This window comes from Limulus polyphemus, unplaced genomic scaffold (assembly GCF_000517525.1).
Source record: "Limulus polyphemus unplaced genomic scaffold, Limulus_polyphemus-2.1.2 Scaffold30, whole genome shotgun sequence".
Classification (NCBI taxonomy): domain Eukaryota; kingdom Metazoa; phylum Arthropoda; class Merostomata; order Xiphosura; family Limulidae; genus Limulus; species Limulus polyphemus.
The window spans coordinates 341,999-356,630 of NW_013665640.1; the positions used below are offsets into that span (position 1 = coordinate 341,999).

Genomic DNA, 14,632 nt, shown 5'->3' on the forward strand with positions numbered 1-14,632 from the left:
TGCCGTGGCATTTTCCCCATGTTGAAGTTGCCGGCATTGAGCTCTCTTGTGCTCAGGTTTGTTACAGTGCCAGCAAAGTCCTCAAACTTCTCGGAAAGCTGCTCTTTTCTGGCTTTGAATCCTGATGACTGTACCAATCTTGGACGATTGCAAAACACACACAATTTACGGCTCACCGTCACTACTATGCGGTTGACTCAATTATCTATATATCGCTGGCCACTCCGCCAGGCTTATATATTAAAAAAGAGGGCATCTCAATCAGACTAGAGTTGCGGGGCAAATTCATGATCCTTCGAGAAACTCTAGCTCGCATACTTCCAGCGTCACGTGACTTCCTCTGTCGTAACAATACTTTTGATCTAGTCTAATCATTATAAGACAAAAAATAATCTCATTTTAGAGGAACAAAATCAGTTGAAGTACATAATTTGGCCATTTTTCTGGAAAGTATGTCTGCTGGTGACAAAGATAACACAATGCTACCCAGCAATTTTTAAATTACTAGATGCCATTTTTAGTAAACTCTTACAAATGGTTGCTGTAAATTTTCTGAGGACAGAACAGGATTCGAACTCGTTTTCTTCTCATTTAATAAAATGCTTTAACTGACTAAGATATTCAGATATCGAATGTTTAGGAGTTGTTTCTAAATAGTTGGCCGTAACCATTATTAATCCATAACTGTCAGTCTGTACTTGATGTATGGGTTCTTTAAAGATTACAAACAAATTGTAGAACACTCTATTATTTGCTTGCTATCAGCTTTCATTGTGAACTTTGGTCAGATACTTAATTCAGTGTATAAAACGTGTCAGATTAAAGTGTCGCACTGTCGTTGATTGCGTGACTTCGGAATTCACATACAATTAACCAATACTATGTCAAGAATTTACATTCTTCAATGATTAATTAATTTTCTCTATATCCTCGTTCTTCAAAATAGATAACATCGATACTATTGTGACAATTGAAAATCATGTTGTTTCAGTGGAACTTTAGTCATGGTGAATATAGTAGGTTTGATAACTCTAATGGACTACAACTGCCTGTTCAATAAAAAATGGGACTACTTTCAGAAGAAGGCCTCAGTATAAAAGCCGAAAGCATATAGAATCCCAGACCCTCCAGCTTGAGTGCCACAGATAAATCCCTAGACCACTCCATATTTGGATTAAAAAGAAAAACGATGGGAGAAAATTGCAGCTTTTATCTAAATAAATGCAAAAGGCAGCATTTATTAAATCCTTCACTACTTAGAATCTCAATTCGTAACCGCTTAAACTCGCTTAATTAAGAGGGTTCAACATTCTAAGCTTGTAATAAATTCTTGTAAGCTATATATTTAATACTTGAATTTTATATGTTCGCTAGAGGGAGGTTTAATATGATGTGATAATCATGTAGTTCAATTACTAGAGCCCCAGTGGCACAACGGTATGTCTGCGGACTTCTAACGCTAGAAATAGGATTTCGATACTCCTGGTGGGCACAACACAGATAGCCAATTGTGTAGCTTTGTGCTTAACTATAAACACAAAACAAACAATTACTAGAATTTCTGGAGAGTACGATACATAATTTGAACAATATAAGAAATCCAGTTAGGTTAGAGTAGTAGTCGTAAATAGTTGACTGATTATTGAATTCTGATGGTTAGTTCAGCGCTGTTAGTTTTGAGTTTCTCTTTCATCGAAGAGTTAAAGTACTGGAAACATAGAATAAGTTAAAAAGTGGCAAGCTTTATTTATTTGTTTGGTTATCGTTTGTTACTTTAAATAACGTGAAATATGTTGAACTTTCAGTTCAAGAAATTAAATTCTTACCTTTTATTAAGTGAATCAGAAATATTTATAAACAAATAATGAAAACGAATCTGCCCATTGATAGACAACTATGACAACACTGGTGTCAAAAGTGAGATTATTTTGGTAAAATTAAAACAGAATCAAGGTGAAATTTCACGCTGACGTAACATACTCGAAGTTGAGATTGAAAATATACTAGAAATGATGAAGCAGTGAAAATTTGATCAAAGTGATAGAGGGGGAATATCAAAAGATGATCAAAAAGAAAGAGACAGGAAATCAAAAGAAGAAAGACAGATAAACAGAAAATCAAAAAGTAAGAGGCAGGGATATAAAAGAGGAATTACAAGAGTGAGACATATCGAAGAACTATAATTACAAAATAGGGCAATACAGGACAATAGTAAAGATAATAACAACAGGATCAAAGAAGCCCTTGGAAATATACAGAAAGTTTATAACAACAAGATTAAAGAAGTTCAGAAGATATATTATAACAAAATTTTAGAGGTACAAAAGGACATCAGTGAAGAACAGATAGATAATAACAACAGCAGCAAAGAAGTCATTGGAAAGGTACAGGAGGATTATAACAACAATACTAATGCAGCACAGAATGACATCAATGTCAGAATGAAACATCTAGAAACAAAAAATGGCATGTTCAAGGATCAAACCAGACACACACATTTTTCTGCATCAGTTCCAAAAATTCTAATATCGAACATCATTAACTACGAAATACGAGATATGAGATCCCATCTGGTCTACAGTTGCTACCAATAATATTGTGCCATCTGTAGCTGCATGATCTTCCTGGATAAACCAGCTATATCACTATTTTATCAGGTTACAGAATTTAGTAGGCTGGTTCAACAACATCGCCTAATCAAGAAATCAACAGGTTATGACGAAAAAGCACCATGGAGGGCATTTCAGGCTCAGTTCATAATAATTTCAAAATTGAATGAATGGACTAGTTAACAGCAAGTTTTTAAGTTACAGCTCATTTAAAGGAACCATCTTTAACAACAATAAGTAACCTTCCTGCCAAGAGCTGTGACAACTATCATTCATTGATCACTGCTTTGTTAAACAGGTTTGGAATGACACACCAGAACTAAGTTTCCAAAGTGAAGTTTAGACACAGAATAAGGAGGAAGAACGAGACCTTAGCCAAATGTGCAGAAACTGTGGAAAGTCTTGCTTTATTATCTTCTCCAGATGCTCTACGTGAAATGGTGCATGTGTTGGCACATGACTAATTTATATATGCGAATTAGGCTAAAACAAAGTGTACATACTTTTGAAAATGAAGCTTTTCAGTTGATGATGGAACTGCAATGTATTAAAGTTGTAGATAAATAAATAAGAGCACCATCCAGGAATTTGTCATCTTAAGAACAGGAAGTGTGGAAACTTTAATTCTCTATGATTAATTAGACAGCTAATTACTCTCAATAGAATAATTAAACTACAGAGTAGAAGGTGTTTCAGTTACAACTTATAAGGGCATATTTCCAGAAAGCACGCACAACACCTTTAATTAGACAACTGTTTAGTCAGGAAGGAGGAAATAAACCACATCTGCTTGGAGCCGAAGAAAATGCCTTTGTGTGGCTGATTTAATCGTTGCATTTACCAATTCAATTACCATATTTTCATTCTGTTATTGATGTTTTTTCTACCTCAGTGAACTTGCTACTGTAATATTTCTGTATTTATTAATGTATTTTTGTACTTTCATTTTATCATTGCAAACTTTCTGCAGTTCTTCAATCTTGTTGTTGTAACCCTTCTTCACTTCTTCAATTTTGTTGTTGTAACCCTTCTGTATTTCTTCAATCTTCTGTAGTAAACCTTCTGTATTTCTTCAATTTTGTTGTTGAAATCCATTTTTACATCTGTAATAGCATCATCTATCTTTTTTTAATCAAATTTATTTTTGATCTTAATTCTTCTTGAAGTATTAAGTCTCTTTGTTTTAACTCCTCTGATGAATTCCCATCTCTTACCTCTTGGTATTATTTATACTTCTTTTAATCTTCTGTCTCTCTATTCATGTTCTTTTATTTCTCCCATTTTCTTCTTAATCTTTTTTTAATTTCCCTTTTCTGTCTTCTTCATCTTTTGTCAGTTATCTGTCTCTTTTTTTCTTCTGTTTCATTATCTCTAGAAAAATTTCGATCACGATTCGTGCTCGTGTCATCATCTTGAAGTTTAATCAAAACAACTTCACTTTTAATATCAGTGTTGTAATGTGTCCTATTTTGGGTGGATTCATTTGGTTTATTCGTTAAACATAATACAAAATCCAGTCCGCTTGACAATAATGAATTAATACATTTCTCCACTAACGCTCTATACAGGCTACACTCTATGTTCACTGATAGATCTAACTTCACAAGCAACCTACCTTCAACAGAAATTCCAAACTAATGGAAAAAATTACTAACAAATAAAGCTCAAGTCACATACTTTTAAACTTTTCTCGCTAATAGATGGACAACTAACTTGCTGACTGTCTCAATGACTAGCTTCATAATCACTGAATAGACTTTGGAGACTTTTCCAGGACATCCTTGCTTTGACTCATCATTCAAAGGTTTTAATCTATTTCAAAATTTGGCAACCGATATTTTCACGAAATTAGCTGTATTCATCTACTTCTTATTGCCTCTATTGTTTCTGGTATTACAACATATTTTGTTAAGTATTACCTGATAATAAAGTGGTTTTGTTATCGGTATTTCCATGCAGAAACAAGTACCATGGAAAAATATTTTTTTTTATAGAAACATAAAACTTAAACATTGCGCAGCTTATGCTACTTGTAATAATGCACCATAACTATGTCAAGCTAGTTGGTGAAATCCCTGATCTAGAATTCGACGTTAATGACATAGAAATTCTAAACTAGTTTTAAGTACTATGGGTTTTGGGCATTTAATGTAAATAATTTTTCTTTAAACTCGTATCTATGTAAATGTTTCCGAATAATGAAGATTTTACAAATTTGACCTTTAATGGATCAATATTTTATTAAAAGTGCAGACTGAATGTCTGATGTAAACTACATTTCTTTGTATTAAAGATTGTTAAGAAAATGATACAGTGTTATTTAAGAAAATTAAATAGCTGATAGATCGACGTCAGAATCCGAAAATAGATTGTTTGAGAAACTTCAGCTGCTATAGAAATTATTTGTTGATGTCTGTCAATTTTTTGTCAAGAGATGTGTTTTTCAGGTGCTTATTTGGGTTGAAACTAATTCTATTTTATCACTCCTCAGTTTTCATGGCGAAACGTGTGATGCGTATATTATTTACATTTCAAACTATTTATTTTTTATTTTTAATTGTGTGCGTGTGAGTTTGTTAAAACACCATTTAACATCAAAGAGAAAACTGAGCATTGTAAAATAGCATAACTTGACAATTATTTATAATGTAGCAAAAAGAAAAGAAAAAAGTTTAAGTCGTCGACGCGCATTAGACTGCCTATTACTGACATTTCAGGGAGTTGGATTGCAAGCACTGCTATATGAACCTTTGCTGTGTTTTGTGTGTTATCAGAATCAACCAGTCTTCTATAGTTGGCTGCAGTAAAAAAATGGATGTATGATGGAACACTTACATCTCCACTTTATCATTTTTACACCATTCTTCTTTGTTAACATGAGTGGGCGACTCTGTATTCGGCGAATTCCCTAAAGAAGTAATGTGGTCTCTACTTCCTCAGATAACACCAACCAAAGTGCGTTCTATACGTTTCTGGACCTATCTGTCAGTGTTTCATATACATTGGTGGAATATGTTGTAGCTACAGAACTGCATTTTAGTACAATGGTAAACATGAGTGCTTGATTTAGTTTAGTTTAAGACTATGTCACTTCTGAGTAGCGAAAGCGTTCCTGTCTGTTTGGTTTAACGTAAAAAAATATTTCATAAAAACGACAATTTAAAACAACAACAACAAACAAACAACAACAACAGGTAATTCACACATAGAAAGACTTTGTGAATAAGATAAAACATCAATTATCTTACAGACAAAAAGTTAACTATAATCATTGTCTTCAACTTACGTATTTTTACGTTCCAGATATCCATATTTTTACGACTCAATTGGGCCAGGCGTGGCCTAGTGGCCAGCATACCCCGTATGCGAATCTAAGGGTTTTAGGATCGTATCCCCTTGCCGCAACGTTAGGGACGTGGTTGAGCTATAAGAATGTGGGTCAAATTCCACTAATAGATCAAACAAAAAGGAGCTCAATAACTTTGACAAGAGTCTTTTAACGTGTTTATCTCTTGTTTGAAAATGACAAAAACGTTGTAGCCTGGTGTAATACTGTACGAATCAAGATGGAAAGTGCTCTGAAGAAACTTGAACCCTAATATCACAAATGGAAAAAAAATTGTAAAAATAAAACATGAATCTTGACTTCAATTCCCAATCGAAATGTATTGTTTTAGAACTTTGTTCTTGACAAAAGTACATGTATTAACCCTACACAATACGAGTATTTTGAAAATGGCAAAGTTTACACAGTTTGAGGATGGATAAACAATGTATTTTTGTGAAGAACGGTGCTAAAAGTTTTGCCAAAAAATCATACAAAAGCTTATTATGAATACATGGCAGCATATTTAACTTTAATAACTTTTCAAGATTGAGCAGAAGAATGTAATGCCACACGTAATTATTTAATGTATCTTCAAAATACAGCAGGATTCAAGTATTTATCACACCCATAGTTATGAAGGTGTCGTTAAAATAACGTATTCAAAACACACTAGTGTGTTTGCAAGCGGAGAAACCTTAATGAAATTTAAAAAAAACATTATGTCATGTACTTTGTAATATGCAATAAGCTGTGATTGTAGTTCAAACAAAATATTAAACTCAGACTGGCGTTCAAATCCAGCTTAAAGCTCCAGCTCATAATAATATCTTTAGCATATAGAAATTTAACAAATTCATAAAGCCATTTACTGCCACGTATACCTACTACTCTGCTATACTAAATGTTTATAACACAAGTGTTTACATGACAAATCTGAATACATATAATACAAACGTTTATAGTAGCAAACCTGAACATTTATAACACAAGTGTTTGCAGTGAAAAGCCTGAATACATATAATACAAACGTTTCTAGTAGCAAAACTAAAAACTTATAACAGAAGTGTTTACATGACAAAACAAAAACACTTATAAAACAAGTGTCTACAGTGACAAACCTGACTACATATAACACAAGCGTTTATATTAGGAAAACCGAACATTTATGACACAAGTGTCTGCAGTGACAAACCTGACTACATATAACACAAGCGTTTATATTAGGAAAACCGAACACTTATGACACAAGTGTCTGCCGTGACAAACCTGAATACATATACTACAAACGTTTATAGTAGCAAAACTGAACACTTATAAGACGACTGTTTACAGTAATAAACTAACTACTTATAACACATGTTTACAGTAACAAAATTAACTATTTAAAATAGAAGAGTTTGTAGTAACAAAATTATTTACTTAACACAGAAGCGTTTGCAGCACTGAAATTGAATACAACTACTTGCAGTAATGAAACTGAATACGTATAATACAACTGTTTGCAGTAATGAAACTGAATACGTATAATACAACTGTTTGCAGTAACAAAACTAACTTCTTTATATTAGAAACGATTGCTGTGGCACTAAGAAAATTGAAAAGGTGTATAATTGTAATGTATTAGTCCTTTCCACAGCTATTTTCACAATGTTTCTATTAATTTCTCAAAAAGTGTCAGAACTATACACGTAATACCAACAAAATATAAACTGATATAAATAAACTTGATAATACATGTATCGTGTAAAAATATATTCTTTATTCCTCAGAAAGTTCAAAATCTTATGACATTCAGCGGTAAGGATTTTGATATCTGCGGTATGCAGAGCACAGACAAACCCGTATGTAGCTTTATGATTAACATCAAATCAAACAGATTGAAAGTTATGTTTAATATATATCAATGTTACGAAGACGTTTTGGAGATTAAGCTGAAATTACTGTTTAATATAAGTCAAAAACGCATACAAACACACACACACACACACATATATATATGAATGTAACAGTTTCTTTAATAAGTTCAATTTTGTATTACTTGATGTGAAAAATCTAGTTTGAAAAACGTTAAAAAAAAGCGATTGGAAAATTTATGTTATTCACAAAGTTGCGCAGTGTTGAGATTGCCCAGCTTGTTCAATAAAATTGCTATTGTTTCTCGTTCCAGGTTGACAGAATTTTCAAACAAACGATAATATTCCTCAAACATAAATATTATTTGACATAAAATGAGCTAAAAATAGTTTTTCGAAACGCATGTTGGATTTCAGCTGAACAAATCTTCTAGAAAGATAGCGTCTTCTTGGTGTTTATGTCAAAATGATAATGTAACTTATTCAGACACGATTCTTACTGGTAGATTAAGTTTGGGTTTTCGTCTACAATACTTGATTAGACTTTCAATCCTGAAAGGAGGCGAGGACCTTGGTATGCCTACCCATATTCTTTCAGATATTCGTAAAACCGAAGACACGATAAATTCGATATAAGGCATGATACAGTTGAGTGTATTGAAAAAATACGACCAGCTCATTCCTAGCCGTATTTCCATTCCCTTTTTACTGCTATATTTGTCATTATTTTTGCTGCTAAGTTTCTGTTTGTCTTGATTAAAGTAAACGCTTTGGTCAGTAGTTAAACATTATGGATGACTATGTCTGAAACCTAGGGATCTTCGACTTGGAAACCATGTGCGTGTAAGGTGCCGCTCAGGATAAATATTTCTATTCCAAATTCCCATTCTATAAAGAGATGATGTATATAAAATGGATTGCAACAACAACAACAACAAAAGAGAGAGAAATCAATATATTAGCAATGGTTTATTTTTTATGAGCACAAATATCAAATATTCATATACACCATTTGACAATTAAATAGTTTAATCCGGTAGCATTTGACGAAATAAGGGTTTCCCGAGAAGCAGTGCAAGTTTTCTTATGGTGTAACATCTGTATACACACACTGGGATATCTTTTCCCACCATCTTCAGTATACGAGCAACACAAGAACATTTCACTGACAATATCGAGGCACTTGGTTCCAGCTAAGTTCCTTTTTTAGTCACATAAATACAAATATAGTAGATATTAAGGTATTCGGGAAAGTTTCGTTTGGGATTAAATGTTTAACCACATTTAAGACAAGTTTGACTGATTTTGTTTAGGTTTTCCTGATTTGTTAAACACCCTTATTTCGATTACAGAAAATATTTTTTTATGCTACCTGTGAGTCATATCTCTTAGTTCTTCACTTAGATCGATGGAGTTCTCGATGAAAGAAGGTTCATCTCTAAATGTCACTTCGACCTTTGACCCTTGTCTGAGACGTCCATTGTGGCTCGGGCGACGGGGAACATGTAGAACAGCAGAAGTGGTCAAGAATTTGACCTGGTGTTGGATACCTTTGGAAGCACGCCTCGAGTACATCATTCCGGAAGGCAGTTCTGGTTCGATTTCTGCCTTATCTCCAGTCTTGGGACTAACATCTGACGATGAATCGCGGGAAAAGAAGGAAGGCCTTTCCCGAAATCCTGGAATTTCTAGTGTCACTGCTCGCACTCTGTAATATAGCATTTATATTATCATATATTAGAAAGCACTAAAATGGATTCCAACAAAAATAGAGAAAAAAAATCAATATATTAGAAATGTTTTATTTTTTATTCAAAGTTCCAGTCTGAGATGAGAGTCAATGTTCATACACCGATAATATCCCTGTCCCTACAAAAAAGCTGGCCTGTATGGGCGAGTGGCAAGAAAAAAAGCAATTACTGAAAAATAATCATCTTAAATCTCGTATGGAGTTTGCGACAAATCATGTAAATGATACTACAGACATGTGGCAGAAAGGTTTGTGGCCAGACGAGACAAAAATTGAGCATTTTGGTCTAAATTCAAAACGTTAAGTCTGGCGCAACGCCAACTCAGCATATCACTCAGTCAACACCATCCCAACTGTCAAGCATAGTGGTGGCAGCATCATATTTTGGGGACGCTTCTCATCAGCAGGAACTGGAAGCTTGTCAGGATTGAGGGGAAGATAGATGGTGCCAAGTACAGGCGAATCCTAGAAGAAAACCTGCTTGAGTCAACCAAGAATCTAAAGCTGGGTCGAAAATTTCCATTTCATTAGGTAAATGGCCCGAAGCACAAGGCCAAAACCATATTGGAAAGGTTTCAAAAGAAGAAAATTAATGTCCTGGAGTGGCCCAGTGAAAGTCCTGACTTGAATCCAATAGAACATCAATGGCGAGACTTGAAGTTTGCAGTCCATCAACGATCCACAACGAGCTTTTAGAATTGGAGTAATTTTGCCAGGAAGAATGGACAAAAATTACACCATCCCAGTGTGCAAAGCTTGTAGATACCTATCTAAAAGGACTCACAGCAGTAATTTCTGCCAAAGGTGCATCCACCATGTACTGAATTAGGGGTCTGAATACTTACGCAATCAGTAAATTTCAATTTATATATTTTCTTTGCAGGGTTTGCTGCCATTCAACCTCCTTCACATATAACAGTGTTAAGTTTGATCATTAGAGTTTTGAATAAAAACAAGTTCATTAAATAATTTTTTTACATTATTTGTATTTTATCATAATGTAACATTATTGGTAGGGGGGAATACTTTTGCAAGGTACTGTATTTAATTAGGAGGTATATCGACTTCGGAAGTTTATTTGTTTTAAGTATACTGTACTATACGTATATATCTGACTGTCTGTTTTGTATAGGAAGGTTGTGATCTACATTTAATTATTTTCTAACACTGTATAAATCTGACCATTGGCTGACAACATTTTAAACATTTTATATATTACCAAAATCACTCACAATAATTTAATTTTATTTGGGTTTTTCATGTTCGACTTGGTATGTTTATCGGCTACATCTTTGATTAGTTAACGCCTAATAAACAGCGGGGCACAGAAAAGTTATGTTGAATAGAAAAGAAGAAGCTATAAAAATTAAACAAATCGAAGTGTCTAATATAAAACAATCAAGTGTGGAGAAACAACTTAAATATCTGGTATTTTTATACCAATATACTTATCACGACTGTGACATGTAAGCTGTGGATTTGTTTTTCGAACCAATCATTTGGGTTCATGTCAGTGTATTAACTTATCACCGCCTGTCATAGCTTTTGTTATGTTTCATATCAATAATAAACCTTTTCAAAGGCTTCCACATAATTACATGACATTAATAGACTATATGATGACTGGCTACTTTATTAGGGCCACCCTGCACTCATGCAATTAACATTAAATACTTGCATGTGCAAAAGAGACTGATCATGTGATATGTCAAGTGATAACTTGATCCATAATTTTGAAATGTTACAGTTAATCTACGAAACAATAAGCAAGGGCACAGGTCTGTAAGACTTAAAGAGGGTCATGATAGTGAGTGATCGTCTTGCAGGAGTGGTATTATTAAAGACCATTTCTTTGACCAGCTGTTCAAAGTAATTTGTCATCAGAATCTATCGAAAGAGCAGACTGGGGAAAAACTGTAACTAATAACTAGAAAAGATGATTAGACAGGATTGTTAAGTGCAACAGGCAATAGTCTATGATTGATTTGAGTGATTGGATAAAATATGTTCAGGTTTCAACTATCCTCAACCGTACCGTGTTCATTATATTATAAAAAGGTTCACGTGGTTATTATAAAACAGTCAGAACGCTGCTTATCTCAAACGCAGAAAGAAAACATATTTCTTTAGTATAAATACCCAAACTGTTGACAAAAGAGTGCCTATAAATGTGTAAGATGGTATAGCAAATCATTTTACATTTTTTTTTTCCAGTAATCTAGCGGGGGTAAATATATGAAGAAAGCTATGAGACATTTGACCCTATTCGTATTGTATCAATAATGCAAGATACTGGATGTGCTGTAATAGGATAAGAAACGTTATCGTGAGATGGGAGGGAGTTCTTCGATTTCTTTAGAAGAATAAATAGTATTCAAAGTGTATGTGAGAGTTTGTTACAAGATCCCTCCATAGTGCTGGATTTCATCATTAGTAAACAAAGCATCTTCGAAGGTGATATTAAAACAATCAAAAGCGCTTGTATTGTAAAACAAGTTTCCCCAGAGCATGATAGTGAACAATCTAACATGGTTTCCAAGAGCATGACAATGAACAACCTATAGCGTTCGTGTTGTCCATCATGGGTTCCAAGAGTATGACAGTGACTTCAGTCATATTATGTAACCAGCACTATTACTGGATCTCAATTCAACTGAACAATTTTGGAAGAAGCTCGAACGCCACATTTGCTCCATTTTTGTCTGAACCAATTTTATCCATAGTCTTGGATAAATGGGCTACTATCAAAGAACATATGTTCAAGTATTTTTAGAATATTCTCACCTTGAGTTCAAGCTGTTACTACAGCGAAAGCTTTAAAGTTACCCATTCTGATATTAGTAAAAATATCTTAATAGCATGGATAGATAGTCAGGAAATTGGGCAATGTTGTAGCAAGAAACATTATTTGAACACAAAAATGTAAACCAGCTATAAATATTAGTCTGGCAAAAAGAAAAATAATGAAACTTTTAATTTAAATACAGTCTTTAGTTTTGATAGTACCATATATCCTATTATATAACAAGAAAACGAATGAAATGACCAATCAGACATTCGACGAAATAACCATTTGAAGAAGTATATCTGTAGCGCGAATAAAATATATACTGATAACTATTTACTGGATACATTTATGATGTCCGAACAGAATACTATTTAAACGAACCAATGCCAGGCTCTAACGCACTTCTTAATTAATAGCTTTTTCTACCAAGTCGCTTAAGCCTATGTTTTATAACGAAGGACTCAATTTATATTCTTCACGTGAACACCAATATACTTTGTCAACGCCTTTAAAATTTTGTTTTACAGTGAATGACTCAATGATCTCCAAATGAATATCATGCTAGTTTACCAAATCGTTTAAAGCTTTATTTCATAGCAAAAAATTCAATTCACATTCTTCAAGTGAACTCCGGTAGAGTCTATCAAATCTTTCATAACTATGTTTTATTACGAAGAACTCAATTCCCATTCTCCAAGTTAGCGTTCAATGTAGTGTCATTCCGGAAAAAGATAAAGTTGGTGAATGCCTGAAAGCCGAATTTATAAGAAAAGCCGGCTAACTTGATAAATATGTACTTAGTATAAGAAAAAAGAAAATAGATTTAAAATAATTTCAATATCTGAAATGAAAAGATTTCGTCTATTAGCATCAATATTCAAATACAAATGTTCTTCAGACCAACTTCTAAACATCTAGAAAGATCAAATTAAGTAAAAATTGTAATGATGTTTAAAGATTTGTCATATGAGATTTTTTTCACTCTTATCACTTTAAAATATGAAAATATAATTTGCTCAAAACTCTCGAATTATCAAAATTCAGCTAATTTGTTCAAAACTTGGTTATATGGATTCTTGGATCATCAACTTAGTTTTTGTACTACGTCCTTAGGTTATCGTTTAGATATAATTTTTACAAAGATATTGCATATAAATTAAGAAAATAATATTGATAGATAGAAACTGGAAATTTATGTATAATTTTTAAGTAAGAGCTTTTTGGAAGAATATCTTGAATTAAATATTTAGTATTACAAGCAACACTTACCCCACTTTTAGACGCCTCATGTGTTCTCGTCTTCGGTGCCGTTGTGCTCTACGTCTGAGAGCACAAATTATGGCAAATGCAAGTAGTGGAAAACAGATCACACACGACACGATTGGTATCACTATAGGACGAGCATCAAGGGAAACTGAAAAAAACATCAACAAGAGGGGTTTCTAGCAATTACAAGTGATTGGTCAATTTTTTTCTGATTAACTGTCTAGAGTAAATCAATCTGTTCAGTCGAGGTTAGAATAACTTGTTCACTCAGTGTAGGTTCTCTTGTTAACGCGTACATCTGTGTACTATTTCATGGCAACAAGGTATTCTGGTCTTTCTAATTCTTTAACTGATATTGGTATTAGAAGTATTACTAAGTGAAAGTAATCATATAAATAATGTTTATTACTACAAAATGAGAAAAAAAAACACGAGGAATAAAGCTAATTACAAATCATAGCTTCAAATATTGTCTTACTGTCAAAAGGTAGAAAAGTATTTGCATAAATAGCCCCTAATCAAGTTGTATCCTACCCCTAAAGGTATGGTATATATAATGCTTTTAGATAACAACCTTTATAATCGACCTGACAGTTATGATGAAAGCTATCATGACTAGAAGCTACAATTCTTAGCTGGTTACATATGAGATTTGTTATTCATTATAACAAAATATGAGTTATTTTACAAATTATGGCTTCGTTTTCTGTTAAAGTGAATAACTGATTGTGAGTTTTGTGCAGTTATAAGCTCGAAATAGCAATTTAAAAATAATGCCCATTGCTTATACGCAATGAATGATGAGAAACTGGAGATTTAAATATTCTTTCTTGGTAGTTATTGAAACAGTCAACATACAGTCAGGACATGTTGGAAATTTTCTTGGTGAGTGAAAAACCATAACCTGTCTTATAATTGCTAAAAATGTTGAATTATTAACCTTTGGTTTCGGAGTGAACAGGACATGATAGCTTATTTCTTAGATCTAAACGAGGCCGGCATGGCCAGGTGGGTAATGAGCTCGACTCGCAATCTGAG

General features: G+C 33.4%; 1 protein-coding gene across 4 annotated transcripts in view; it reads right to left on the bottom strand.

The window, feature by feature from the left end:
• Positions 1-8,740: 8,740 nt before the first annotated feature.
• LOC111085884 overlaps positions 8,741-14,632 on the bottom strand; it is a 76,910-nt gene continuing 71,018 nt past the window's right edge. For all 4 annotated transcript variants that reach the window (XM_022386553.1, XM_022386543.1, XM_022386564.1 and 1 more), the window contains 2 exons: positions 13,598-13,742; positions 8,741-9,498 (listed from right to left, as the gene is read on the bottom strand). In XM_022386553.1, the coding sequence (XP_022242261.1) occupies positions 9,159-9,498; positions 13,598-13,742 (485 nt within the window). In that variant the 3' untranslated portion in view covers positions 8,741-9,158. The remainder of the gene's footprint in view (positions 9,499-13,597; positions 13,743-14,632) is intronic.